Raw genomic sequence first — 26,974 nt, 5'->3', positions numbered from 1 at the left:
TTCTTGGTGGGAGACCTCTTCCTGGCTTGAAAACAGCTACTTTTGCACGTGTCCTCACGTGATGGAGAGAAAGACAGAGACAGAGAGACAGGGAGAGTGAGCACACTCAGGTCTCTTCCTCTTCTTCTAAGGACACTAATCCCATCATGGAGGTCGTGCCCTCATGACCTCATCTAAACTGAATTATCTCCCCAAGGTCCTACCTCCAAATACCATCACACTGGGGGCCTAGGGCATGAACATGTAAATTTGGGGGGGACACAAGCATCCAGTTCATAACAGGCCCCTGCAGCAAGTGGAGGCTGTGCTCCTGGGGGGCCCAGCTCTCAGCTGGGAAGGGTGGGGATTGATGGGCCCTCAGGGAGCCAGCCTGTGTGTCCCTCCTAGCAGCTCCCCACAGCCAGGTGGGAGATTCGTCTCACAGGTGTTGGAGTGGCCCATCAGCAGCTCTCTTGCGCTTTAGCCGACTGACAGGGGTGAGGTGTATCCTCAAGGTGTCCTCACCTTGACAGTGATCCCTTCACCCTCAGGAAACGCCAGTGCATCTCCTGGCCTGGCCTTCCCAGGATGTGTGTCAACTTGCCTAATATTTTTCAGGAGTCTGCACTGCCTGGTGGTGCCCTCTGGACTTCCCTCGCTCAGGGACACGGGGGTGGAGGGGAGCATAGAGCCTCTAGGAGCTGGAAGCCTGGACTCATGTCTAGCACTGCCTTTTCCTGGCTAGGTGACCTTGGCCAAGCTGGTACCCCTCCTTGAGTACCTGTGTCCTCATTAGAAATTGAGGACGATGCCACCGAGCAGAGCCATCTCTGTGTCCTTAGCAGCTGTTACGGGGCCTGGTGCATGTTGGCACTCAGGAAAATTTATAGATGGTACGTGGTCCAAAGCTGCATTTGTTTTTTGGGTCTAGTCTGGATACAAAACAGAAGACCCAAGGCAGAAGTCAGCTAATGGGTTTTCTGTGGCCGCTCTTTTGTGGCAGCTGGGGGCTTTCCAAGAGGTTATCAAGCAGAAGGAAGGGGCTGGGCCTGCCCTGGAGGCGCTTTGAGTCTGTGAGCCCCCGACCCGTCAACCAGCCCGGTGCTGGTTCCGGCTTACTTCTGGGTAGATTCCAAGTCCAGCGAAGTGCCCGCAGGGGACCCACGCCTGAGCGTTGTTTGTTTCGCTGGTTGACACCCGCCCCTTTTGGCCAGGGAAGGGGCTCTTCCCTTGTATCAAAGACAGAAATCCTCGGGGTGGAGAGCAGCTGGAAGAGGCTGGGGGCGGAGAGAGGCAACCCCTCCCTCCCTCCATTGCAGCGTTTCCACCCAGGAGAGAGGCTGCTACAGCCACGAGTCATCCTTGAAGGGGTCCCATGAGTTCATAAACTCTGCCCTGTGTTTCTTAGACAGTCTTTCTCTCTGAGGACTTTCCCCTATGACTTAAAGAACATAAACATGCCAGTGGGATTAGTGATTGCTTGTGTCTGGACATCTGTGCTCCTCCAGGGGTGCCGGGAGGGGGAAGATTTATGGACTCGAGCCCCAAACGAGTTAGAACTGTGATCGAAGTCATGTCTTTATACAGTTGACTAAGGAAGGAAACCCCGGCCCCCCCGACGTGCGTGCCGGTGTCCTGAGGCTGCGGCGGCCCCTCTGTGCTTGGGAACTGCATGTGTGAACGGGTGTGACCCTCAGGGGTGCGTCTCGTCTTGAAGTGAGGCATTTAGTTTGAAAGCATTTAGTTCCTGATATTTAGTCCTTTTGTGACTGAGGAGTTTGAACACAGTGAAGGAGTTAGGCTGCCTCACGAGAGATGTGGAGTAAAACCTTTCAGAGGTCGTTAAAGTAAATGATCAGGGCAAGAGCTTCCCCTTGGCTGACTAATGGGACTCACTGCGGTTCAGTAAAACCACTTCACCGAAGAGCTGGGATCTAATCAGGAGTTCCTTCCCCATTCACGTGTTTATTGACACGTGCCAGGCACAGCCGGGTGCGCACCGGGCACAGAGGAGACTGGGGGCGGGGGCGGTTTGCCGGGTATGATGCTCATGGACTGTGCTCCCGCTCAGCGCACTGCCTGGCGGAGGACTACCACTGCTGCTTCCCGCCCTGCTCCGGAGGCCACTAGAGGGCGACACGGCACCGTCCGCCACTCCCGCCGCTGTCAGCTGCCAGACAGAGCCAGGCCTTCTTCACATTTTCAGTGAAAATACAAATCAAAACCAAAAGTCCAAGATTATGAATTAATGACACTTCAAGACTAAAACGATTAGCCTCTTCACATGGGACGTATAATTATTTGAACAACTGCCTTTGTTTAGCCTCAGTCCTGTTGCTAAGGGACTAGGTCAGACGGTATGAAAAGTGGAACAGAATAATATTTTACCGCAGGCTTGCACCAGGACTTGATTTAATTTAGCTGAAGGGAAACACTGCCTTGGCTCTTTCCTTGAAGCACGCTGTCCTTTGCTGTCAGGACGGGTGAGCATGTCCAGTTATCATTGAGGAGGCCCCGTTCCATCTGCCATGAGCCATCATCAAACATTAAATCAAATCCTGTCTCAGACCCAAAGGAGAAAATGTCACCAAAGTGGCACGTGCTAGTGTGAGAGGGACCGGGACCCGGTTTGTGTCCGTGGCATTCGTTCTTCGTCACCATGGAGTGAAGGGTAGTAACTCGTGCCCAAGCCTGGACTCGCCACAGGGACACGCAGAACCACGCGCCCCCAGGGCTGCTCCACGTGAAGCGCAGGCCCCGAATTACCCCTCAGTGTGCAGACGGGGCTTCATCCAAAGCCAGAAGCTGCTAGCATTAAGGACCCAGGTGTAGAGTCTAAGATTCCCTAGGATTTGGTCAAATCACTCTTTAAATGTGAATTAACAAGTCCCTGGGCTTGTTCTAGTTATAGCCTCTGTCATCCTTATAATTGTTTCCATTTATTTAAATTCCCTGTTTGCTAAGTTTACAGTCGTCAAAGCCAAGATGATAGGACAGGTAGGAGGAGTGAACGACTCTGGTCAGAAGGAACAGTCCCCCTCGTCCACCTCTGCTCTTGACTAAAGAAGCCTCCAGGCTAAGCGGAGTTATTTGGTTCAGGACCCCAGAAACTGACTTAAAACTTGCCGTTCACATCGGTTAGGTTGGTAAACTGCCTTCCTAGACACCAGATCTCCAGGATGGCCCAGGACCTCTCCTCTGAAAACTCGAGGTAGGGGTCTGGCTCTGCCAGGGGCTTGACCAGGAGGAGAGCTTGGCTTTGGCAGGGTTGTGACTGTGATGTCTGCTCTGGGGGAAAGGGACTCTTGTAAAGCGGTGTGATAACCTAGCTTATCCTTACCCGGTAGATGAGACCGACTGGTCAGGTGCCTGGTTTGTAAGTAGACTGGAGGCTTTGGAGGTCATCTTCGAAGGCTCGTCACACAACAGTCCGACCTTGACTCCAGAGTGTGGAGGGGGGACAAGGCCCGCGAGATGGGCACCTCCAGGCTGTCTGATTTCTGTTTGGGACTTTGTGGTAACATTCACATGGATAGGACAGACGTCACCCAAGGACCACAAGTGTCACCACAGCTGATTAGGAGAAGGAAAAACGGAGGCAACGACTCACAAGCTGTCTGGACTGCTGAAGCAGTGGTGAGGGCGCCAGACCAATCAGCGAGCTCCTGCCAGGCAAGCGGTGTTCTCACCTGGGTCAGGGCCCCTTGGGTCGATTCGAGCTGATGTTCAGCTGCCCCCGTCTCAGCCTGACCCCAGTAGGTTCTGGGGGAGCCAAGGCACGCCTTCCACTGAGGGCGTGTGGGCTCGTTTTCACCATTTCGGCTACAGAGAGGCCTCTTTGAGACTGGACGCTGGGTGGCCGGCAGGCCCCTCTGGCTCTGGTTGGCCACTGGTCATGCATCTCCCGTAGCCAGATTCCTCTGGTTTGCCCCTTCTCAGAATCTCCAGGCAAACCAGTGGTTTGTTTTTTGTTGTTCAGAGAGGACAGTTGAGTGGGTCGAATTTGGACTCTGCGTTTCTGGTTGGAATACAGTGTCTACAATCCTGGTAGCTTTTAGTCATGGTTTCAGGGTTTTTTTCTGAACAGCTTTGATATTTACTGAGACTGATACAACCATCCATGACACCAATATTTCTCAGAAGCGTCACATAAAAGGTTTCTCTACCTTAAAAAGTTCTGTTTGATCAATTCACTCAATCAAAAATATAAGTCAGGAAAAAAATCCTAAGCCCTGTACAGGGTTCTGGGGTATCCAGATTCCCAGCAGTCAGCTCTTTGCTTCTGGAATCCTTGTTGTACATAGTGAAGTCCATTTCATCCCAGATCTAAACTGCTGGAAAGTTCATGGACCCAGGAGTTTTCTTGCCCTCCCCCGTGGTGACCAGGGGTGTTCATTCTCTGGCCTGTGATGCTGCAAGGCTCTGAGAGGCCTCCTGTCCTTCCGTGAAAACGGAACTCCCCGCATATGGGGGCTGCAGGCTGCTCCTCTGGACCCTGGTGCTGTGCACAGAGCACGTAGTGCTTAAGCCAAAGTTGGGACACATGCAACATCATGTTTGATAATGGTGCTTTCCAAACGGTTCAGCACCCCCCAGGTCACCATGAGTGTATACGGGAGATCCCATTGACCAAAATGGTGATTGAATCAGAGTTCACCACCCAGCAAACACTTGGGACCCGTGGGGGTTGCCTGGGGGAACTGCCGACTCGGAAATTGGACGTCAGGGTAACTGCTCGGCGGTGGGTTTCACAGGTGTCAGGTGTGGTGGATACTCAGTGAAGAGCTGTGGATGATGGTGGTGGAGACGTGCAGGTGAGGAGGACCGTGGTGATGGCGGTATCCCTGAGTCCCTGGGTTCCATGTGGAGCTGGATGCTCCAAAGAGGCCATTTACGTGTTTTGGCCATGTTTACAAACACAGGAGGGAAAGGGAATGAGTTGTACTAGAAAAATGATCGAGACCCAGCAGGAAAGAATAGTATGAATAATAGGACCTGTGTTCCTCTTACTTAAAGCACCTGGAGGCAGTTGAGAATTCACGTTTGACGTGTATGTGCTGAGGGCCCGCCTAGAGCCCCACACGCTGCCTGTGAGGTCGCGGCGTCAGTGCTGTCCCGTGGGTTCGGGAACTGAGGGGCAGGGAGGTGAGAGTCTTGTCGATGTTCTCAGAACCCCCTCCACCTCTCCCCTAACCACACACCCCATCATCTAGCAGTTCCGGGTCCCCCAGAGCTCCCGACCCAGCACACGGGCCCAGACCCCGTGGCGAAGGCCTCTCCCGGAATGTGCCTTCCCTTCCTGGTCACTGGGCAAGGTTTTCCAACCTTCCAAACCCCGCTCAACAGAGGGCCTGGGTCTGGTCCGGAGCTAGAAAGCACAGGTAGGTTAACTAGGGGAGATCAGTATCAAGACTGTTCCCTGTGGTGAAGGGGTAACTGTGAGATACGGGAGACTGTGTGGTTCTCCTGGGCTGAGGGAGCGAAACCCAGGAAGGACGGACACTGATGAGGTGTGGTTCCCCCTCCACCCACTCCCCGGGAGCGGGCTGTTCCCTGGTCAGCCGGGCCACCCCCGAGTGCGGCTGGCAGGAGGCCAGGAGCCACAGATGGCAGGGCCACGGCGGGGCTGCGGTTTAGTACGCGTGCGCACGCAGGCGTGCGCACGCACGCACACGCACGCACGCACGCACGCCTCAGGGCAGCACCTGTCGCTCGCTCGGGAGAACCGGCTGCAGGAAGCAGCGTGTGAAGAGCAGGTGAGGACAGGGCGTTGGGAGTTGAGGTGGGAGCTGATAACAGCCGCCTGGAGCCCCCTGTGGAGAGGAGCCCTCTCTCCTCTGCAAAGCCTGGGCTTCGCCCGTTTTCGTCCTCTCGCTGCCCGCCTCCCCTCCAGCCCGGCCGGCCTGGCGCCGCGAGCGCTCCAGCCGTGTTTGCTGCGAGAGGCAGGGTCACGCTTCCTGGGGGAATAAACAGATTTTAGGGCACTTGGCCCGGTGTTTTCTATTTCAGAAGACACCTTTCTGGAAACTGTAGGGGTCAGAGGGTCGGGGTCCTTGCTGGCATTTGTTGGACTGTACTCGTGGCGGGTGTGGGGGCGATGCGGAGCCCTTTTGTCCTTCAAACCCAGGGCTTCAGAAGCCAGCGAGCCCTTCCCAGACTGGCAGACGGAGGCGCAGAATAGCGCTTCCTTGAATTCTCTCTTCTCCGTCTAACAGACGAGGTGTAGCTTGAATAGACATGACTGTGCTCTCTGTGTTTAAGTTCACGTTGGATTATGGCTGATCCTTCCGTGCCAGGGTGACGCTCGTGTGTCCTGGAGGCAGGATGCAGAGGACAGCTTTCAGGGCCCCTGTTCCAACACGTTCGGTCAGTGTTCCCACTGCCTTTAACCAGAGATGCCCGTCTGCCATGCAGCCTGTCTGCCACCACCCACCTCCTTCCCCTCTGTTGGATAAGGGTCCCGTTTGGAGCCCTCACCCAGGGCTGTGCGTGCCAGGCCAGAACCTGCGGCGAGGTGCTGTCCCGGGAGGATCTGGACCTATGAATTCGGGTACACGGTTCAGAGACAGGCTCGCAAGCTCCCAGGCTAGAGTTTCAGAGGCGTTTCCCTCTCCTCGCTGCTAAGGCTACTCTTCACCAAGTCCTGGCAAGTCCTGTCCCCTTTTCTCCGCTGCGTTTCCTCGCCTGAATTACCGCGAGCAGCCCGTCTCGTTGGTGCAGGCTGCCTTTCAAGGCTTCATCAGAGGTTCCGCAGCAGAGGATGCAGGTCCCCACAGCCTGCGAGAGCCACACTCCCGCTCAGCCTCAGGCCTCCACCATCTGGCTCCCGAGTCCCTCTCCAGCCTTGCCCTCCGTGTGCCCCATGGGCCTCGTCTGCCCAGGTGGGGCCTCCCCACCCTCACGTGCAGAGCAGCAGCTGGGGCGGGGGGGCGGGCCCAGCATCGTGTCCCACCCTCTGGGGCTGGCGTTTTACACTTCCGTGGTCTCACTCAGTAGTGGTTTCTTGTGCACGTTTTATTTTCTGAGACATTGCATCATCGTGAGCTCTCGAGCAGGGACTGAGTCCTGAACTGACGTGGCTCCCCATCGCCCAGTCCCCCACCTTAGACACTAGTGGCTGATGGAGAGATCAGAAATCAGTTGTCGCAGAAGACACCTGAGCTCTTCCCAGGACGTGACATCACCCTCTTAAGGCTTGTGCCTCAGACAAGACAGTCTTGTGGGCGGAGTTAGCAGAGTCCCTTCAAAGGCACGCTGCCTGTGGACCTTTTCTCTAAGCGGCGTCCAGCCTCTTACCTGGCCCAGCACCCCTCAACTACCTTCACTTCATGTGACAGGTGCTGTCGTGACTGGGGACTTGTCTGAGAGTGCTGTGTCCCCGTGAAGCCCGTGACCTCTGGAATGACACCTGACAGAGACTTATCAGGGTTGGCGCCCTGGCAGGTGGAGTCCAGGGAAGGTCTGCAGGGGTAGGGCTGCCACCCCGTCCAGTGATGCCTGGTGACCCCGGATCAGGCGAGGATGGGTCTGGTTCTGCCCATGGCAGGTGGCCTGAGCCCCCGCATTGCCCACGTGCCGAGCAGCAGTGCTCTGGCTGGGCAGCGAGCAGTTGTCACTGTCACAGCTGCTGACCCATCCCTGAGGTCAGGGTACCATCAGCCCAGCTGCTCCGGCCCGGCCCCCAGGGCCTCTAGGTGCACTGCAGCAGCCAGCAGTCTGCCCTCCAGAGGGCCTTCCAGAGCCTCCTCCCTGTGCCAGGCCAGGCAGGGGCCTCGGTGCAGCCCACGGTGGGGACACGGAGCCCAGGAGTTGACCCCTGGAGTGGTCACTATGCACACCCTACTTCTTCCTTCCTGGGTTGTACAGCGATACTTTTACCTTTTCTTGGAAAGTAGCTCTTAAAGAAAAAAAGAAACAGTTGGCCCAGTAATTTTTACTTCTGCTTTCTTTAGATGCATCTAGAATTTTAAAAAAAGAAAGAAAGCCACAGGGGGTTTGTACAGACAGAATGTCCCACCAGGCGCGTGTCCCTTTGGGTTAGCTGAATGCCCTCTGCACCCTCAGCCCAGTGCCCACAGCAGCGCGGCCGTGGACACTCGCTCCTCCAGAGCGCAGTGGCTTGGGCAACAGAGGGATGTTGCGGGGGGACCCGGCTGTGACCCTCCCCCGAGCCAGCACCCCAGGGCTCAGGGCTGCCCAGCACCTGGCACCTGGTGCCCGCGGTCTGTGGGCCCTGCACATTCTCCCCGCAGGCTCCTGTGGCCGCTTCATCTCTTTATTCACACTTAGCCTATGTCTAGTCTGGTTTTCACAGTCATTGCCACTTGCGTTATCCGGATTCATCCGGCCTTAGTCTCCATGAGCAATTCTGTTGGAGCGTGAGGGCTGTCTGTCTGCTCTGGGTCCGCATGCACTCACCCTTCCCTCAGGTCCCCGCCTGGGCCTTTCAGGAGTGATGGGGGTCCCATCAGTGTCAGATTCCCTGTCAGCACCGGGGGAGCGAGTGGGGACAGCCCCTGCAGAGCCTGGGGCCATGGGGCCATCCTGTCCTCGGGGGAGGGACACAGAGGCCTGAGGTGACTTGAGGTCCTGGAATCCGGAACCCTTCTCCTCCGGGGATGTCATCCTGGTTCCCAAAGCTTCTGTCTGCACGCCAGTTCTCTCGCCTCCTGTCCACTGAAATGGACAGCACGTCCCACTTTGGTTGAGACCTCACTGCCTGTGTGACGGGGTCATTCCTACACTGCCCGTAGGGTCCCTGTGCCAACGCAGCATCTCCTGCCCTGGTCCATCGGGTGCACCATGACTCAGTGCTTTCTGGGACAGCTGCCCTTTGCATGAATCCCCTGCCATCTGTAGAAACATCTGGATGACCCGGGCTGATCCTTGTCTTTGTGGGACACCCTTCGTGACGGGTGACAGCAGTCTCCCTCCTGGCCCTGCTCCTCTACCCTCCTCCTCGGGTGGCGCCTGTGAGGCAGGTGGGAGGGAGCCCAGCCCATCGCCCCCACTCCCTGAGCGGCCCCCCTGGGGGCGGGGGTGCCTGGTCCTCCCCAGGCGTCCCCCCCGCTGGGTGTGTCAGCCGCTCCACTCACCCCGCAGGGCCTGATGCACTCCAGCGGCCCTGTGGGCCGGCACCGGCAACTGGTCCTCGTTCTTGAGGGGGAGCTCTACCTCATCCCGTTCGCCCTCCTGAAGGGAAGCTCCTCCAATGAGTACCTGTACGAGCGCTTCGCCCTCATCGCCGTCCCTTCCATCCGCTCCCTCGGTCCTCAGGCCAAGGTAAGTCAGGCCCGCCTGGGTGTTTGGGGCGCCGTCCCTCTGGCTGGGCTGGCATCCGCAGGAGGAGGTGTGGACTCCCTAGTTTGCGGCTGGTGGAGTGACTTTGGAGCAGATCCGTCCGAAGGCAGGGGGACAGCCTCCCGAACCCTTTGCCACCCCAGGAGGCCACCATGTGTGTCATTTCTCTCTGCGTTGCTTTGCTGTGACACCAGGGTTGGGAGCGACTCCCAGCACTGAGTCAGGCTGGAGGCCATGCCGCCTGTCTGAGGAAGCGGGTCACGCCCTGGGGGCCGCGCTCACCCGCCAAGCTGACCACTGAGTGGGCGCCGAGTGTGCCCAGCAGAGGGGCCGCAGGCACGGAGGGCAGACAGATGGGATTAGCATCAAGTGGGCAGGGGCCCCACAGGCCGACAAAGAACCGAAAACAAATGGGTGGCTTTCAGGACTTGGGTCTCATTCAGCAAAAATCAGTGTGGGATGAACTCTGTGGACTCAAGGGGGTGACAGTGGCCCGCCGCAGGTCAGGGCTTAGCCCACAGCCACCCCTGGCGCTGCCCACCTACCTAGAGGGCCTTCAGAGCCAGCCCTGAGCCCTCCCTTCTCTAAACTCGCCCAGATACCCTGAGACCCGGGCTCCCTCCTGCCCCGACACTCCTGCCCCAGACCTGGGCGTGGGCGGCCCCCACAGGACCTGCCTTGGCCTCCGTTGACCTTGGTCATTGGCATGGTTCCAGCCAGGTCAGTTTCTGCCTCACGGGTTTTGGAGATCTTAGTTATGACTGTTTTTGTTGCTGAATTGTACTTCTCATGGGACAGAATCAGTTCAAGGTGAAAGAAATGATTTTCTCCAAGTTTTCCTCATGTCCATGGTTGACTGTGAATCCCATCCATGAGCCCGCTGTGTGCCGTCCGGCACGGAGGGTCGACTCACCTCTCCTGCTGCCAGGGCACCCTGGGAGGCACAGATGAACCAGAGAGTGGAAGAGTCCCGCCTCCCGACAGGCACCCGAGAGGCATTTCTCTTTCCCAGTTTAAGGCATCACCAGGTGGAAACACCAAAAAATTATTTTGAAATAATTTGATACGTGATGTTTTCCCCAAAAAACATCAGAAGGCATCGTAGGGGAAAATCAGAACTTTGTTGGGCTTCTTTATGCTGATGTTATAATTCAGTGATGTTATTCATCTTTCCAGTTGTAGTGCCTCTAAAGGACTTAATTTGGCCCTGTCTCCCCTGCGACTTGCTTTTTGCAAGTTTAAACAAAATCACCCCTCAGAGCCCCTGTTGCATCAGGAGTGGGTTCCCCCTGATTGAGGGGCTCACAGGGGAGCCTGTGGGAGGGAGATGTAGGGCAGGTGATCCTGCCCTGCACACCCTCACCTCCTACATGCCCTGTCCCACCCCCCTCCAGCTTGACAAACGTCAAGGGGTCTTCCTGCCATCTATCTGGTCTCATTGTTTTCAAGAGCTTGTCACCAGCAGGTGTGATTCTCAGTCGGACATGCACCTGTGTCAGAAAGGTCTTGAAAAGTAGAGTGAACAGAGTTATCAGGAGATCGGGTGGAGCCACGCTAGGTGCAGCCCTGCTGGAGAGCTGGCGTCTGCCTGCCCCAGAGAAGCCCTAATGGGTGGCCCGCTGTCTTCCCTCCCCTCCAGTCTCACCTGCGGAAGAACCCTCCCGCCTACTCCAGCTCCACGTCCATGGCGGCTGTAGTCGGCAACCCCAAGCTCCCATCGGCGGTGATGGACAGGTGGCTGTGGGGCCCGATGCCGTCAGCCGAGGAGGAGGCCTACATGGTGTCCGAGCTGCTGGGCTGCCAGCCGCTGGTGGGCAGCGTGGCCACCAAAGAGCGGGTCATGAGCGCCCTGACCCAGGCCGAGTGTGTCCACTTTGCCACCCACATCTCTTGGAAACTGTCGGCCTTGGTCCTCACGCCCAGTGTGGAAGGCACCCCCGCTGGCAGCAAGAGCTCCTTCGGCCACCCCTACACCATCCCTGAGTCCCTGCGGGTGCAGGATGACACCAGCGATGGCGAGAGCATCTCGGACTGCCCGCCGCTGCAGGAGCTGCTGCTCACAGCCGCCGACGTCCTGGACCTGCGGCTGCCTGTGAAGCTAGTGGTTCTCGGCTCCTCCCAAGAGTCCAACAGCAAGGTCACAGCCGACGGGGTCATCGCGCTGACGCGGGCCTTCCTGGCGGCCGGCGCACAGTGTGTCCTCGTGTCTCTGTGGCCTGTGCCCGTGGCTGCTTCCAAGATGTTCCTGCACGCCTTGTACTCGTCCCTGCTGAATGGCCTGAAGGCCAGCGCGGCCCTGGGTGAGGCCATGAAGGTGGTGCAGAGCAGCAAGGCCTTCTCACACCCCTCCAACTGGGCAGGTAGGGGCTCGGGCACCTGTCAGAGGGCCTGGGGGCGCAGTCAGGGGCGGTGGGGTGTGAGGACGGGGGTGGGGGGAGGTGCTGGGGAAAGACAGTGCGGAGAGGCTCAGGGAAGGGGCCTCGCTGGCGGAGCCAAGTCAGCCTCTCCTCACTATGGCATTAAAGTGGCCTTGGGAGCAGGAGCATCAGAAGAGTTTGCCATCAGAGCACATGTCAGGCCCCTCCTGATGTCGTGTATACTGGGTGACCCATTTTACGGCCCTCATATGAAATCCCAGACTGTAGGAAAGAGCAGTCAGTGTGTTCAGAAAGACCTGAGATTTGGTCATTGGAGGACTTGGCTGAGACAGGTTCCTTACCCTCCCTGAAGCTCAGTGTCCTCAGTGGTACCAAGGGGATGACGGTGGTGGTGCTGGCATCTCCCTGTCCACATTTGAGACAGTCTGAGGAGTGGGTTGAACGTCTTGTGATGCATGAGGGGCCGGCGGCGTGTGTGCCCGGTGGTCCCGCCACAGGGCCCTGTGAGGGGCATGAGGGCCTGGGGGTGGAGGGAGCATGTTCCCTGTGACACCTGGTCTGCCGCTCAGCTCTGTGCGATGACCTGCGACCCGCTGTGGACCCTCCCATGTGGGAGACCCTCCCCGACAGGCTGAGACCCAGGCCTCTCCTGCGGCAGGGCCGCTTTGCTGACACACTTCATGATCCTTCAGTTTGTGGTGGTCTCTCTGAATTGGCCCCTACACCTCCCCAGGACCTCCAGAGCAGAAGACAATCCCACCAATGCCACAATAAGTGTCTTAAACCTTGAGAAGCAGAGGAACACCAAAAATACTATTTTCAAACATTTACATTTTATTGTTTTAATGGCAAAAAAATATACCATTCATTTATATGTTTAAAAGTTGGGAACAAACTGACTTTCACTTTACTCTTCCCCTCAAAGTAAATCCAGTTGACGTGAGCTGAGGTTGCTGGTGTCGTTCCCCAAAGGCGGGTGAACCCTGAAGCGGGGCCGTGGCATCCCGGGCCCAGTGGCCAGCAAACAGGAGCCCTCAGGGGCCACCCTGGGCGTGGCGCTGAAGTTGCCCACGGCCAAGGGCTGGTGCCGGGTGGGTGAGCCATGTTGTTGAGGAGTGGAACGTGTTTACTTCACAAACACCTCATAGCTGTGGTCTTGTTCAAAAAGGTATTCAAAATTCAAAGCAGAATCTATGCTGTTTCCTCACGTGGCTGAAGAGAAACATTCAGTTGGTCCAGCAGGCCTCCTCTCTGGCAGCCCTCAGCTCAGAACTGGGCCCTCCATCTGCGAGGCACGGGGCAGGCAGGCCCTGCGGGTTTGGGCCTGGCCATGTTGCCAGACTTCTGCCAGGAGATGTGGAAATCAGAGGCGATCACGCCCGTGGTGTCCATGATTGTTCTCAGCACATGGTGTCTGTTTATATCTGTTCTCAGCAGTCAGAAGGGGCTCTGAGCACCATGTGGTCCCGCAGAATGTGCTGCAGGGTTTGTGGGGACCCAGCCCCTGTGCTTGGCCATTTATTCTTGACAGGGCCTCCCAACCCCACCCCGCATCTTCCCATCTTACGGACGTGGTATTTTTGTCATTGTTTAGTTTCAGTGACAGACAATAGAAAAGTCAACTCTGTTCTGTGGGAAATGGTGTTTAATGATGCTGCCCTGTTACCCTTAAAAACAGGCTTGGCACATTCATTCTCAGAAAACCCTTCCCCTCCATTACTTGGGGAAGGTTGGCCCTAAAGTTGCTGGGGGAGGCTGCTCCGCTGTGTACCTCCCCCAGGCCCTGCTTATGGAAGTAGGTGCTGGGGAAGAGGAAGGGGGACAGGATCCAGGCAGACGTGTGGCTCCTTCCTCCCCAGCCTAGGCTCCGTTTGCTCGTCTTACAACTGGGAAATACCTCCTCCTGTCCCCTCGTCTGGTGGCCCCGAGGAGTCAGGCACACCCACCCCTCCATCCCCGGGCACATTCCAGACCGACACAGATTAATTTCAGGGAAAACAAGGCAGATCATTTCTCGGGATGGTGGCCAAGCCAGGGAGGCCCCTGGGGGCCACACAGCCTTCTCCTGCCTTGCTCACTGCGCAGTTACCTCAGCAGCTTTCCTGAGCAGCTCACCCAGCAAGAGTATCAAACTGCCCCAGTGAGTTAGCCGTCCCGGTCCAGCCCGTGGAGCAGCTGTCCTTGGCACGCCTCTCTCTCTCTGTGGCACAAATGAGCTGTAGAGACCAGCTGGGCTGGGTGAGGGCGACTCTGAGGTGCTTTCTGGGCTCCCCACAGGGTTCTTGCTCATCGGGAGCGATGTGAAGCTCAACAGTCCCTCCTCGCTCATCGGCCAGGCCCTCACCGAGATCCTCCAGCACCCAGAGCGGGCGCGGGATGCCCTGCGAGTGCTGCTGCACCTGGTAAGGGGCGCAGGGCCCTTGCGGGAGGCGGCCAGATATGCACAAGGAGCAGGGCAAAGCTGGAGGGATCCCACAGCACCGGGGGGTGTGAGCAGGTGGAGGGGACGTTGTCCCCAGATGTCTGTGTGGTGGGCACAGTGTGCAGTGTCACACCGATGGCTGCAGCCATCCTCGCCCAGACCCTGTGGGGGGTGGCCAAGGGGGGCCCTGGAGCAGGGCCTGACCACAGGTGCTTCCACCCCATGGCTTTGGGCAAGTGACCTTGCTCTCCGAGCCTCAACTTCCTCGAGTAGAAGGGGGGATAAAACTTTACCTTTTCAAGGTTCTCGTGAGGGTTAGAGAAAAGGTGAGTACCTGGCACACAATAGGGTCCCAGTAACTGAGAACTGGTATTTTATAATCAAAGGAATTCAGTTGGAAGAGTCCAAGCCCAGCCCTACTCTTGGTGGGGCCCTGGTGAGAACACAGAGGCCCCATGCCATTTTCTGCAGAATTGAAAGGTTATAAATAAATCAGGCCAGGAAACAGTGCCATAAAACTTGTTCCACCCTTCCACCTTGATAACCTGGAAGGCAGTTTCAGATAATTTAGAATTCTTAGCTTCCTTGGAGTTCTGTGCCAGAAAGACCAGTGCAGCCCCAGCCCAGACCCCGTGAGGCAGGGGGAGATAGGGGACAGCCCACGCCACAGCCGAGCTCTTTCCAAACCCAAGGCAAACAGCCACCCCATAGCTTAGAGATGCACACACGGCTCTGCCTGTGCTCAGGAGGGAAGGGCCCAGTGAAGGCTTCTCCACAGGTCCTGGCAGTGGGCTAGGGCCGGCTTCTGGGTGGGCATGTTCCCTTGGCCAGGGGAACGCTGCGGCCCATGAGGCTGGGCATCAGCTCTGTGTGGACTCCAGTGAGGGATCAGTCACGGACATTTCTTAAGCTCAGGTCTGCCTGAAGGAGGTTTTTTCAGGCCTGACAGAAATCAGTGTGTGAACAAGAATGCTGGAGGCTGAAACCTCTGACAGCTCTGGGCCAGACGCAAGGCACCCACGCTGCCTGCCACTGGTGGATGTGCTCTTGTGCTTTGAGAATTTTGGGGGAAGACTTTCTCAACTGATTTTAACCTGTGCCTGGAAGCTGCACGGAGCCTTTATGTTGCTCAGCACTAGGACCCTTGTCAGGGCCCCCTCTCCCTGAGAGGTGCCCTTCTTCCTTGCTGTAGCCCATTTGCTTTCTCCTCCCAGGCCAGGCCGTGGAGCAAGAGCCAGGCCTCTTCGCTCCCATTCGGCCTTGAGGCCCCTCGAGTACATCTAAGGGTTTTCTCTTTCTTCTTGCCTTCATCTTCTGGGGTGAGTGTAGGGGCCATGGGTCAAGTTCACCAGTCTTTTCCTCCTTCTAACTATCCACTGGACAGTGTCTCTAGCGCCCTTCTAGCCCAGGGGACAGCCAGCTGGCTGCCTGTCTGTCCTGCCCGGGAACGTGCGTTTCCTCCAGCCTCTGATGTCAGCCCCCAGCACCCCAGGGTTTTACTCTAAGAAAAGTCTCAAGTGACATCCTGGACAACTCTCCTTCCCCTCCAGTGACGGCACATGTGCCCCAGAGCAGGTGACATCTCAGAGGGACTGAGATTTCCCTTAGAAAAACCGCCGAGGGAAGGCCTGCGGCTGTTGCAGGTGCTGTGGACGCTCCCTGGGAGAGTTAGGGTGGCAGTTACCTGGCAGCACTGATTTAGGCCCTGGAAGGTGGAAGGGGCCCGTGTGCAGGTGGACACAGGACACAGAGGTCAGCGCTACAGGATGAAGGAGGAGTCGGAGGCCTGGGGGACGAAGGCCCCACGGTGGGCACTACTTGGTGTGTGTGAGGTGCACGAGCAGTGAGGGGGTCCTGAAGGCCTGAGGGTTCATCCTAGTGATGAGGCGCAGCCATTGCAGGGTTTGGGGCAGGTCCCTGGCCGGAGACTGGTTTTCAGACAAGTCACTTCAGTGTCTGTGGAAGACAGCCTGGAGCTGGGTTAAGGAAGGGACAGGACTCTTCTGAGCCTCCAGCCCTCGGCTCTGATGGTAGCAGCCCCTCCCTTGCAAGACACTGGCTGCTGCTGCAGAGTGTGGTCCTCAGGCCTGGGTGCCTGGTGGCAGCTGCCAGCCCTGCAGAGCTTCCCACACGGGCTTTGTGTTCCCCCAAAGCCACTTGGAGAGAAAAGAGGGTACCCCCCCGCCCACCCCGTGCAGAGTGGTACCTCACTCCCCCCTTCCCTGCAGGTGGAGAAGTCCCTGCAGCGCATTCAGAACGGGCAGCGCAACGCCATGTACACATCCCAGCAGAGCGTGGAGAACAAAGTGGGCGGCATCCCTGGCTGGCAGGCCCTCCTCACCGCTGTGGGCTTCCGGCTGGACCCCCCGGCCAGTGGCCTGCCAGCAGCCGTCTTCTTCCCAACCTCCGACCCGGGCGACCGGCTCCAGCAGTGCAGCAGCACCATCCAGTCCCTGCTGGGTGAGCCTTGGCTGACAGCTTGAGCAGGGCAGTGGGTGGCCGCGGTCCCTGCTGGGTCTCAGGTGGGGAGGAGCGAGGGTCTCTTGAGAAGTGCTGAGGAGTCCCAGACACAGACTCCTCCTGATCTGGGGGAAAGGAGTGCTCCTGACCTAGTGTTTCCATCTGATGGCAACATATCCTCTGCCCCTTCCTGGGGTGACGTGAGGTCTTGCTGGGCAAACAGTAGCTGCTATTAACATTTATTCAGCAGCTTCGGATCTGACAGAGCTGTGTGGCTGACCCCAGGGTGACGCGGGGCACAGATGCTCAGGGCTGCCCTTTGTGTTTCACTCGAAGCGGGTGATGCTGCCTAAGCGACTAGTTGGGGTCCTGGCATGTGACCATATGCCTGGAGGACACAGCAGGGTCAGGACTGGCCCTGCCTCCATCTGCCCTTCTCAGAGACAAGCCAGACACGGATACACACGTCTGGCTGTCCCGAGCTTCTGAAAATGCCACCAAAGCTGAGCGTTTGGGGTGCATTCCCCTCGGAAGGTGCAGGACCATGGGTGCAGAGGCCCCTCCGGATAACGCCTGCCTCCTCCTTGCTTTAGGTCTGCCCAACCCTGCCCTCCAAGCCCTCTGCAAGCTCATCACTGCCTCGGAGACGGGCGAGCAGCTCATCAGCCGGGTGAGTTGAGCCAGGACAGCTGAGCCCAGGTCTGAGGACTGTGCTGGGTTGGAAAGACAGTGATTTGGCCCCAAATAGGAACCTGCACGTGATGCCTCACTGCTTTTTTTCAGCTTTTGTAATGAGAAGGAAAAGGCAAGGGCTGGGAGTAGAACTGCCCTCTCCAGCAGGTGCAGGCACAGAGGAGCAAGTTCTCCCAGTGTCCTCCCTGGGCACTGAGTCCCAAGGGCCTCAGAGGATGCTTAAGGGGCCCCAGTCACCTGTAATCTCAGGGCATTTCCTGAACTCTCCATTCAGTGGTCTCCTGCACCTTATCATCCCTAACCACCAACTGTTTCTGCTGATTGACAAGTGTGGCAGCCACCTTACCCAAGCCAGCAGGTGTAGGGCCATCCCGTCAGGGTGGCTACAGGTGCTCCAATACTTATTCTTAGATCAAAGTATGACCCCTGCCTGAAACAAAACCACCACTGAGGCACAGCGGTGAACACAAAGTCAAGTCTCATGAAAGATACTGCTTAGCAGCTTTTCAAAAAGTGCTTTCTTTTAGGAGAATGTAGATCTAATTCAGAGAATTGGAGGATTCTAACCCTTAGCATCATGTAGGCCCTTCCCAACTTGGCCTAAGAGCTTCTGATCTTCCTACTGGCCAGTGAGGGTCTGGAACAAGCACTGGGGTGACAGTGTAGCAACCCCTAAAGAGCACAGAGCAGTTTTCTCTGGTCACCTTACAGTGTAATAATTTGAAAAATACACATTATTAGATATCAGCAGATTTCATTTGAGCGGAACTGTTTCTATGTGGAAATAGAGCTGCTCCATCTAGGGTTAACCTCTGCAAATCTGATTGGTTCCTGGAGCCTCCCCCTACCTGGGGTGGTTTCCAGCTTGGATTTGGAACATAGCTCACTCATCTGGCCCCTTCACTGAGTTTCTGCTACTTTGTAGTAAGTGTGTTAGACCTGCTTGTTGAATAGAATCAGGAAGACACTTAAACATCCTGAACCCAGGAGGGCTACAAGCCTGTGCTCTACAAAAAGAGAAAGCTGAAGTTGCATTTACAGGGCCAGGCTGAGCATCCAAACAGCCAATAGCTTAATTTCTAGCTTTTGGTGGCAGCACAGGGACCTCCACAGGGAAGCGTCCTGGGCCGCCCCCAGTGGCTGGGGGATGGTAGGCATTTCCGAGTCACTCTGGAACCAGAGTGGACTTTGCTCTACAGAGTGGCCTATCCGCGCCCACTGTGCCCCTCCCCCTCTCCTGGCGAGGAAGGGCAGGGCCTGGCCGACCCTGGCCCCACCCCCACCCCCAGCGCGTGTCTGGCCTGGGCGTGGCTGTGCGTTCTCCTGTGTGTCCCTGCTGACTCTCACTCCTCTCCCCTCCGGGTCAGAGCCGCGGGCCCGGTGTGGTGCTTCCTACAGCAGTGATCAGCTTGTGTTGCGTAACTACCTGTGCTTAAGTCTAAATTCTCTTCTTTCTCTCTTTTTCTTTCTTCTTCTTATAATCTGCTGGCCGAAGGCTGTTAAAAATATGGTTGGAATGGTGAGTACCACTCTGAGTAGCACTGTTGTCAGGTGAGCCCCTCAACCCGCCCACCCCGAGGTCCCCCTGGCACTGCTGTCTCGCCAACACGCGCTCAGGCTGGGGGGGCAGTGCCGCTGGCTCAGGTGGTCTGCCCCGTCTCCGCTCTGGCTCCCCTTTCCTGCTCCACCCTTCTTGTGCTCTTGATTTGACCTTTCAAGTTCCCTCAGAACAGCAGGGGCAGGAGCAACACACTGTGAACCCACACGAGGCCCCGGGTGGAGTTCACACATTCAGCAGGTTGTGTCTGGGAGACCCCACCCCTCCTCTAGGCCCCGAGTCCCCTCCTGCACTCATAGCCCCGTGGCCAGTGTGCGAGGGAAGAGGCTGGAAGCAGAAACCCTGCCTGGGGCCTGGGCCTCGAGCTCCCACAGAGAGGACAGCAGGACAGTAGGCATGGAGGCACCGTAAAGAGAATTTCAGATGCTACCCACGTGTAAGGTCATTAGTGATAATGACAGGTGACACAAGAGAAACTTGGGGACAAACCCCTGGGGGCCAGATGCAGCGGACGCTGACGCTCTCCCCGCTCAGCTCCACCAGGTGCTGGTCCAGCTGCAGGCCGGCGAGAAGGAGCAGGACTTCGCATCAGCCCCCATTCAGGTCTCCATCAGCGTCCAGCTGTGGCGGCTCCCGGGATGTCACGAATTCCTGGCGGCTCTAGGTAGGATGGAGCATCCTTGACTTCATTGGCTTCTTTCATTCTATTTTTTAAAAAACTTATTTTTCTCATTTTTATTGGGTTGATAGACTCAAGGGTCTTAGTGTTTTCTTAGTTTATTACTTAAAAATAGCTAATGCAGACTCTAGTGCTTTAGCACAATTTCCAAATGGCCTTCCAGCTTTGTCCCACTCTCCCTACATTATGATTTCCTCTCTCCCATTTGTAGTCATTGCGTTAAGATGAATCTGTTAGATTCAAGTATTGTTAGGAGTCAGGCCATGATTAAAGAAAATAAGTCATAAAATAATAATTTCAATATTGGTCCCTATCACTGGCTACTGGAACTTGGCAGAAAAAAATACAATTGAAACCACCTTTGACTGACCACGGGGACCTAGAACTGCTTATTTCAGGATCCTCTTTCAATCCAGAACACTCTTCCTTTTTCAGCATTGTAACCCAACTGAGGCACCTCCCAACAATATCGCTCTTTTCTTACCACAGGTGCGTTTGTTGATAAAACATCTTAAGAGGCTAAGCTGCTCTCCTCCTGCCCCACTTAAGTGCCTGTGAGACTTGCCGGAGAGCCATTCACTCCACACATTTTTTGTTTTTGTTTTTCAACACCTGTTCTATGTTGGGCAATGTTCTAGGCACTGGGGATCAGCAGTGAGCAAAGAACAAAAAGCCCTGCCCTCTTACCAGTGTTTTCATGCTAGAGGGGAAGACAGACAGACATAGACCTAATCTAAGGGGAGCACCTCAGGTGAGGAAGCACCATGACAGACAAAAGCATCGGGGTCACAGTGATGTGCTGGAGGGGTGGAGGCAGGGAGGCTGGCAGGCCCAGAGCCTGTGGATGAAAGATCCAGGCCGAGGGAAGAGTGTCTGTGAGCTTGGGCAAGGTGCAGGGGACACGGGGGCAAATGAGAGAGGATGGGGTAGATCCTGGGGCTGTGAGGCCAGTGGAAGTCCCTTGGTTTTTAACCTGATGGAGTGGGGCGTCTTTGGAGGTTGACATGGCCTGGATTCACTGGTACAGGGACCAGCCGTCAAACATGGCAGGGCAGATTCCTTTTTTTTTTTTTTTTTTTTGGTGGTACGCGGGCCTCTCACTGCTGTGGCCTCTCCCGTTGCGGAGCACAGGCTCCAGACGCGCAGGCTCAGCGGCCATGGCTCACGGGCCCAGCCGCTCCGCGGCATGTGGGATCTTCCCGGACCGGGGCACGAACCCGTGTCCCCTGCATCGGCAGGCGGACTCTCAACCACTGCGCCACCGGGGAAGCCCGGCAGATTCCTTTTTAAGGAACTTCTCTTCTGCTTGGGAGGCCTGGATATTCAGTATTGGGCCATCTTTGCTAGTCCATTTGTAGATGACCTTTCCCAGCCCAACTCAGCTTAGGGCAGGCTCCATTTGTTTTTGAAGGTAAAGGGGGAAAGCCACACAGCCCCGCAGGGGCTCCAAATCCCCTGTGAGTAGATGCTTTGATGTCCTTTATGATTTGTACTATTTGCTTGTTTTCTGTGGACTTAAAACATAGGCTTCTTGGTGTAAACATAGTAAATTTATATCTGAATAGGTAAGTCAGGAGCAGATGGAGCAAGGGTGAGAAAGATCAGGTCCACGCCCAGGTTGGGTCTCTTCACCTTTGTGATGGGCTGCAGGGTGAGGCAAGAACGAAGCCAAGGCCCTTCTGTATAAAAGAAAAGCTCTTGTCCTCAAGCAGGGCCTCAGCCCCCCTTCGAGTGCAGGTGTGACAGAGCCAGCCCTCCTCCCCTGTGGACAGGCTGTTTCTGATGCCCCTTTGCCAGGTGTGTCACTGGCTCTCTCTGGTGTTGGGATCCTAGGTGACTTTTGTTGATGCTCCTCTACGTCTCTGTACTTTGCAAATCCCAGTGATACTCAAGGGGTGAGTTGCGTGTACATACTTCTGATTTTTAAGTCCTCTGGACTGAGACTGGGGAGAAGCGCCCCCTCCAGCCCTTGGCACCATCACACCCATCACAGAGCTGTGGTTTATTTAGACGACTCAGTTCTATTAGAGCAACCAGTTCAAATTACTTTGATAGAGTTTTCTAACTAAAAATGTTACATTTATATTATTAGATATTTGTTTTCAAAGTGCTGAGTTCCCTGAGACCTTCCTGTTGTTTTCAGGGACTGTTTATTTTTGAGTTCAGAGAGGAAAATGTCCCATAGCAACCCGAATGCTGAGTGGCTACTCTACTGAATCTAATTCCCAAAGGAATGATAGTGTCAGAACCAATATCAGAGTTACAAGAATAAAAAAGGCAGAGACAGATTTCTCCTTTGGCGGATGCTCTCCGTCATCCATCAAGTATCATCGGTCCCTATTGTGGGAAGACTGTGAGGTCAGAGGAGGGGAAGGGCCTGGGATCACAGGGCCTGCCCCCTGGCTGCCGGCACCGAGCATCTGCACTGTTTCAGGCAGAGCTCAGTGATCCGCTGAGGAGGTGAGTGAAGACGTTCCATGCTGAGGCTCCCAGGCCCTAACTCCTTGCTCGTGGCACCGCCTATGGACGCAGCACTGGCTGTGGTGTCTGTTTGGCTTCTTCCTCCTACATTCTTCCCTGGAGACGTGCTGGCTGCCTCTGTAATGGCCCCTGATGAGTCTAAGTGCTGTGGCAACAGCTCGTTAGGCAGCCTCCTGCTCAGGAGGCTCCTGCCCTTGGCTGTGCCAGCTCCGTGTCTCATTAGAACTGTTAGGCTCAGGAGCAGCCCCTTAGGCTCTGGCAGAGAGGAGCGGGTGCCTGCAGGGCAGTTCAGCCTACAGCAGATTCTGCAGCATCAGAGAGAGCTCATCTCAGAGCCCTTGTGGCAGACACTGACCACACATGGACACACTGTCCTTGCCCTTGAGAAGCTTCCACCTTCCCCTGCACTAGCTTTAAATATTGGACCTAATGCCGAACGGAGTGGCCATTGTCTGTCCTGGACAGTATTCTTTAAGTGGACTGTTCTTCTGCAAAAGAATGGAGACAAGTGTTAATGAGCCTTACTAATTCCCACCCTCTCCTCTGGAGACTGCAGTTCAGCGCTTACAAAGGGACAGAGGTCCACACACAGCAAGGGGGAGCCACGCTGAGCAGGTGTGATGGTCGCAGAGCTGGCCCCCATTGGTTCACGTGACTTGACGTTCACATGATTGACGTGCAGGTGGGGGGCCCAGGCGGGGCTTTCTGGGGGGTCTGCAGGGGTTCCCCTGGGACTGTATGAGAGGAGCCCTAATCCTTTTTAGGACATGGAATCTTCCCTAAGGAAGCAGGTGTTTATATTCTTTGTTTCTATAGGTTTTGATCTCTGTGAGGTTGGTCAGGAGGAAGTAATCCTGAAAACCGGGAAACAAGCCAATCGACGGACCATGCACTTTGCGCTCCAAGCCCTGCTCGCACTCTTCGGTAAGAGCTCCACGTGGCGCCACCCCAAGTGGCCCCCAGGAGCCATGGGCATGACCCTGATTATGGTTTGGGAAGAGGAAGAATTAAGTGAACGAACCTTTTTGTGTGTTACGGAATGTTCAAGTAAACAAACTCCCTGCTCTCGTGGAACTCAACTTACGATGAGCATATATGTAGTATATGTTAGATGAGGTGCCACCATGTGCTCTGCAGAAAACGTGCAGATTAAGGGACTAAGGAAGTGAGGGTGGCATCGCAGCAGAGATGATGAGGGAGCAGTGGTGCCCAGAGCCGGGCCTGCGAGGCACTTTTCAGACCCTGGGGCAAGCCTGCCTGCCATTCTCAAGAGGCCAAGTGAGGCTAAATGCTGGCTCGGATGGTGGCCAAGGCTTGAAGGCGACCAGCAGGGCCTGCTGATAAATGTGCTCAGAGAGAGACGGCCAAAGGTGATATCCTGTTCTTTGGAACAGCTGCCAGAATGGGGCTGCCTTTGCTGAGACCTTGAAAGTGGCAGAAGGAATGGGAGGGGTCTGAGTTTCCTCTTGGACACCTTCATAGGCAGCTGGTTAGACGAGTCCAGTGTGGAGACATAAATGTGCACATAGGTCCGAGGGGAAGAGGACTGTGTCCTGTGGGCGCTCCTGGGGTCAGAGGTCACAGAGATAAGGAGGGGCCCGGGAAGGATCAGTCCATGAGGGCCAGGTGTGATTGACTGTGCAGAATACCAGATTTGGTGGCCACTGTTAACCTTTACATGAACTGGGGAGGACGAAAGCCTGACTGGAGTGGGTTAAGAGCAGCTGGGAGGAGAGGCCGTGCGGAGAGGAGGTTGCTGGGGTGTGGAGCGATGGGGCCGGAGCTGGAAGGGATGGCGCATGAGGGTTTAGGACAGGGGGCATCACAGATCGCCCCATTCAGAGCAGGAGGCTGCCATGGGGTCCCGTGAGATAGGGAGCAGAGTGGAGATGGGCACATGGCGGGGTCTGCAGCGCACGGGGCTGTGGGCACTCTTGGGGTGTTTTTGTCCCCAGTGTAAGCTTTACTTTTTCCAACAGGACTGTGTGTTTCAGGCTCATAAGATGAATTCAAGTTGTGTATAAGTAACACTTGCATAATGCTTTACTAGCTTCTATGCATATAAAGATGCTTGTGAAAGAAAAATAAGAACCAAACAGAATTCTAACTGTCCTCTGGGCGCCTATGTTTTGTCTTAGATTCCACTGAGCTGCCCAAGCGCCTCAGCCTTGACAGCTCATCCTCCCTGGAGTCTCTGGCCTCAGCCCAGTCTGTCTCCAATGCTCTGCCCTTGGGCTACCAGCACCCTCCTTTCTCTCCCACCGGTGCAGAGAGCATAGCCTCAGATGCCATCTCTGTGTACAGTCTGAGCTCCATCGCCTCCTCAATGAGCTTTGTCTCCAAGCCTGAGGGTGGGTCAGAGGGCGGAGGTCCTCGAGGAAGGCAGGACTACGACCGGTCCAAGAACGCCTTCCCACAGCGATCCACCCTGCCTCGGAGCCAGCTGTCCCCCCCGACCCGCCCTGCAGACAGCAAAGACGAAGAAGAATACGAAGGGTTTTCCATCATCAGCACTGAGCCTTTGGCGGCCTACCAAGAAAACAGACAGACTCGCTTCTCACCAGATCACAAACAGTCCCGCGTCGGGACAGCTGGCGGTGTGAAAGTTTCGGTAAGCTCCAAGGGGAGCATAAGCACTCCAAACTCTCCAGTTAAAATGACTCTGATTCCCAGCCCAAACTCACCCTTCCAGAAGGTTGGAAAACTAGCAAGTTCAGATACGGGAGAATCAGACCAGTCTAGTACAGAAACAGATAGTACCGTGAAATCCCAAGAAGAGAGCAACCCAAAGCTCGATCCACAAGAGTTGGCCCAGAAGATCCTAGAGGAGACACAAAGCCATCTCATTGCGGTGGAACGTCTTCAGAGGGGTAGTGGTCAAGGTAAGGGCACTAATCCTGAAGATGGCATTTCCGTGCCCAACAGCGCTGCTGTCTTCAGAGCGTCAGAAACAAGTGCGTTCAGCAGGCCTGCCCTCTCCCACCAGAAGAGCCAGCCGTCGCCAGTTACTATCAAACCAAAGCCCCCAGCCAGAAGCTCTTCACTACCCAAGGTGAGTTCAGGATACAGCAGCCCCACCGCCTCAGAGGCGTCCATCAAAGACAGCCCGAGCCAGCACAGTGGCCGGCCGTCGCCCGGCTCTGACTCCCAGACCTCCCTGACCGACCAGCCTCTCTTTAAGCTGAAGTATCCCAGCTCTCCTTACAGTGCCCACATTTCCAAATCACCAAGGAACATGTCCCCGAGCTCAGGCCACCAGTCTCCTGCTGGAAGTGCACCGTCCCCAGCTCTCTCCTACTCCTCAGCTGGCTCCGCTCGCTCGAGTCCAGCTGACGCTCCCGACATAGACAAGCTGAAGATGGCAGCCATCGACGAGAAGGTGCAGGCTGTACACAACCTGAAGATGTTTTGGCAGAGCACACCCCAGCATTCCACGGGACCAATGAAAATATTCCGGGGGACCCCTGGAACGATGACTTCCAAGAGAGATGTCCTCAGTCTATTAAACTTGTCACCTCGGCACAGCAAGAAGGAGGAAGGAGCAGACAAGCTGGAACTTAAGGAGCTGTCTTTGCAGCAATGTGGGGAAACGCCCCCAAAAGCCCCTCCCAACGGACACTGGCATACGGAGACCACCTCGCTGAGCACGCTGCCGCTGCCCGCCGGCCCTCCTGCCGCAGTGCCCACGCGCCCTTTGAGACTTCCTTCTGGAAACGGCTACAAGTTTCTGTCCCCAGGAAGATTTTTTCCTTCCTCTAAATGCTAAAACATCTTTTATACCCACCAACACCGGCTTGGAGCACAGCGGCCCACAGCCCAGCTCTCCGCACTCACTTGGCCTGCTCCTGAACGTGGCCGCCCCAGCATGGGTGCTCTCGGGGCGCGGGCGCCACCACTCCCAGACGCCACACACACACACTGGTAGCCCCTCTGGGACTCTGGGCCAGATTCACCAAAAGCCAGGACTTCTGTGGGGTTGGTGCAGGAGGCTCATGGAATTTTCTACACATCACCAAATGTCTACCTTGGAACTCCCTGCTTCTCATCTTTGATGCGATTCTTCAACAGGATTTTTGTACAAAAATGGTCATGGTTCTGGGGTGGGGAGAGAAAGGGAGCACATATTTTGCTAAGAGGTATATATGCAGTACCTTTTATACATAGAAATACAAACAGCTTTTTTAAGGCTTTCAGGTGCTGGTTGGGGGTAGGGTATATAAAAATCTAAGTTGAGTTCTACATGAAAGTGTTATAGTAGCTAAAAAACAGGATACTGGTTTTAAAAATGCCAATGATTTATAATTAAATTGTAGCAGTTTTGGTCTCATGATATTGTAACATCAGAGTAACAAGGCAATAATTCACTTCCTGAACTCTGCTCTTTGAGGGCTACAAATGTCCCTGGGGCCCCACTGTCAGCCAAACTTGAATTTTCTTAAAAAAATTTATGTAACTCGTACCCAGGCATTTTAGAACTATGCAATTGTGATTTAAAAATGCAACTTTGTGCTTTTAAAACATTACTGACCTTTTTTGTACGTGGATAAACAACTTGGTTTTATTATCAACAGTACTTTGCATTTATAGCTATTATTTTTAAAAGCTCAAAAAGTTTTTTAAAATGTCAAATTTTGAATAGTCTTCAATAAGCAATTATCAAGTTTGGAGGGGGGAGTTTGAAATTATTCAGTTTCCTTATAAGCAAAAAAAAAAAAAAAAAACCAAAAAACAAACAAAAAAAAAAAAAAAAGAAAAATCCCATGGCTAACTAGATTTAACCAGAATCTAGCCTTCCAGCTCTTATTCCCTTTATTACCTGCTTAATTTTATTATCTTTTCCCAAAGCCAGGTTTCTAAAACCCCTTCTGTCTAAATCTGTCACCAGGTTCCCACAATCCCAGCACCTCACATCTGTGAGCTGCATTTGGACCCTCATCTTAGTGTGACCAGTGCCCCTTGCTCCTGTGGTCCGAAGGACAAATCCCCTCCCCCTCACACAGAAGACTTTAATGTCCACAGCCTCA

General features: G+C 55.3%; 1 protein-coding gene and 1 long non-coding RNA gene across 4 annotated transcripts in view; one reads left to right on the top strand and one right to left on the bottom strand.

Moving 5' to 3' along the window:
• Window positions 1-26,706, top strand: part of TTC28 (tetratricopeptide repeat domain 28) — a 596,541-nt gene extending 569,835 nt beyond the window's left edge. For 2 of the 3 annotated variants that reach the window (XM_033837115.2, XM_033837117.2), the window contains 9 exons: window positions 9,082-9,261; window positions 10,919-11,639; window positions 13,935-14,059; window positions 16,308-16,539; window positions 17,133-17,209; window positions 18,728-18,751; window positions 19,325-19,454; window positions 22,767-22,874; window positions 24,089-26,706. In XM_033837115.2, coding sequence (XP_033693006.1) covers window positions 9,082-9,261; window positions 10,919-11,639; window positions 13,935-14,059; window positions 16,308-16,539; window positions 17,133-17,209; window positions 18,728-18,751; window positions 19,325-19,454; window positions 22,767-22,874; window positions 24,089-25,716 — 3,225 coding nt within the window. In that variant the 3' untranslated portion in view covers window positions 25,717-26,706. The remainder of the gene's footprint in view (window positions 1-9,081; window positions 9,262-10,918; window positions 11,640-13,934; window positions 14,060-16,307; window positions 16,540-17,132; window positions 17,210-18,727; window positions 18,752-19,324; window positions 19,455-22,766; window positions 22,875-24,088) is intronic. The other variant, XM_033837116.2, reaches the window with a different exon arrangement.
• LOC141276156 (uncharacterized) lies at window positions 21,589-26,070 on the bottom strand. The gene is made up of 2 exons (XR_012325245.1): window positions 25,975-26,070; window positions 21,589-22,438 (listed from the first exon to the last, which is right to left on the bottom strand). It is a non-coding gene; the product is annotated as an uncharacterized lncRNA (long non-coding RNA).
• Window positions 26,707-26,974: the final 268 nt, after the last annotated feature.

This window comes from Tursiops truncatus, chromosome 13 (genome assembly GCF_011762595.2).
Source record: "Tursiops truncatus isolate mTurTru1 chromosome 13, mTurTru1.mat.Y, whole genome shotgun sequence".
Taxonomy (NCBI): Eukaryota; Metazoa; Chordata; class Mammalia; order Artiodactyla; family Delphinidae; genus Tursiops; species Tursiops truncatus.
Note: the sequence above shows the minus strand (reverse complement) of the source record. Positions and strands in the feature narration are given on the sequence as shown.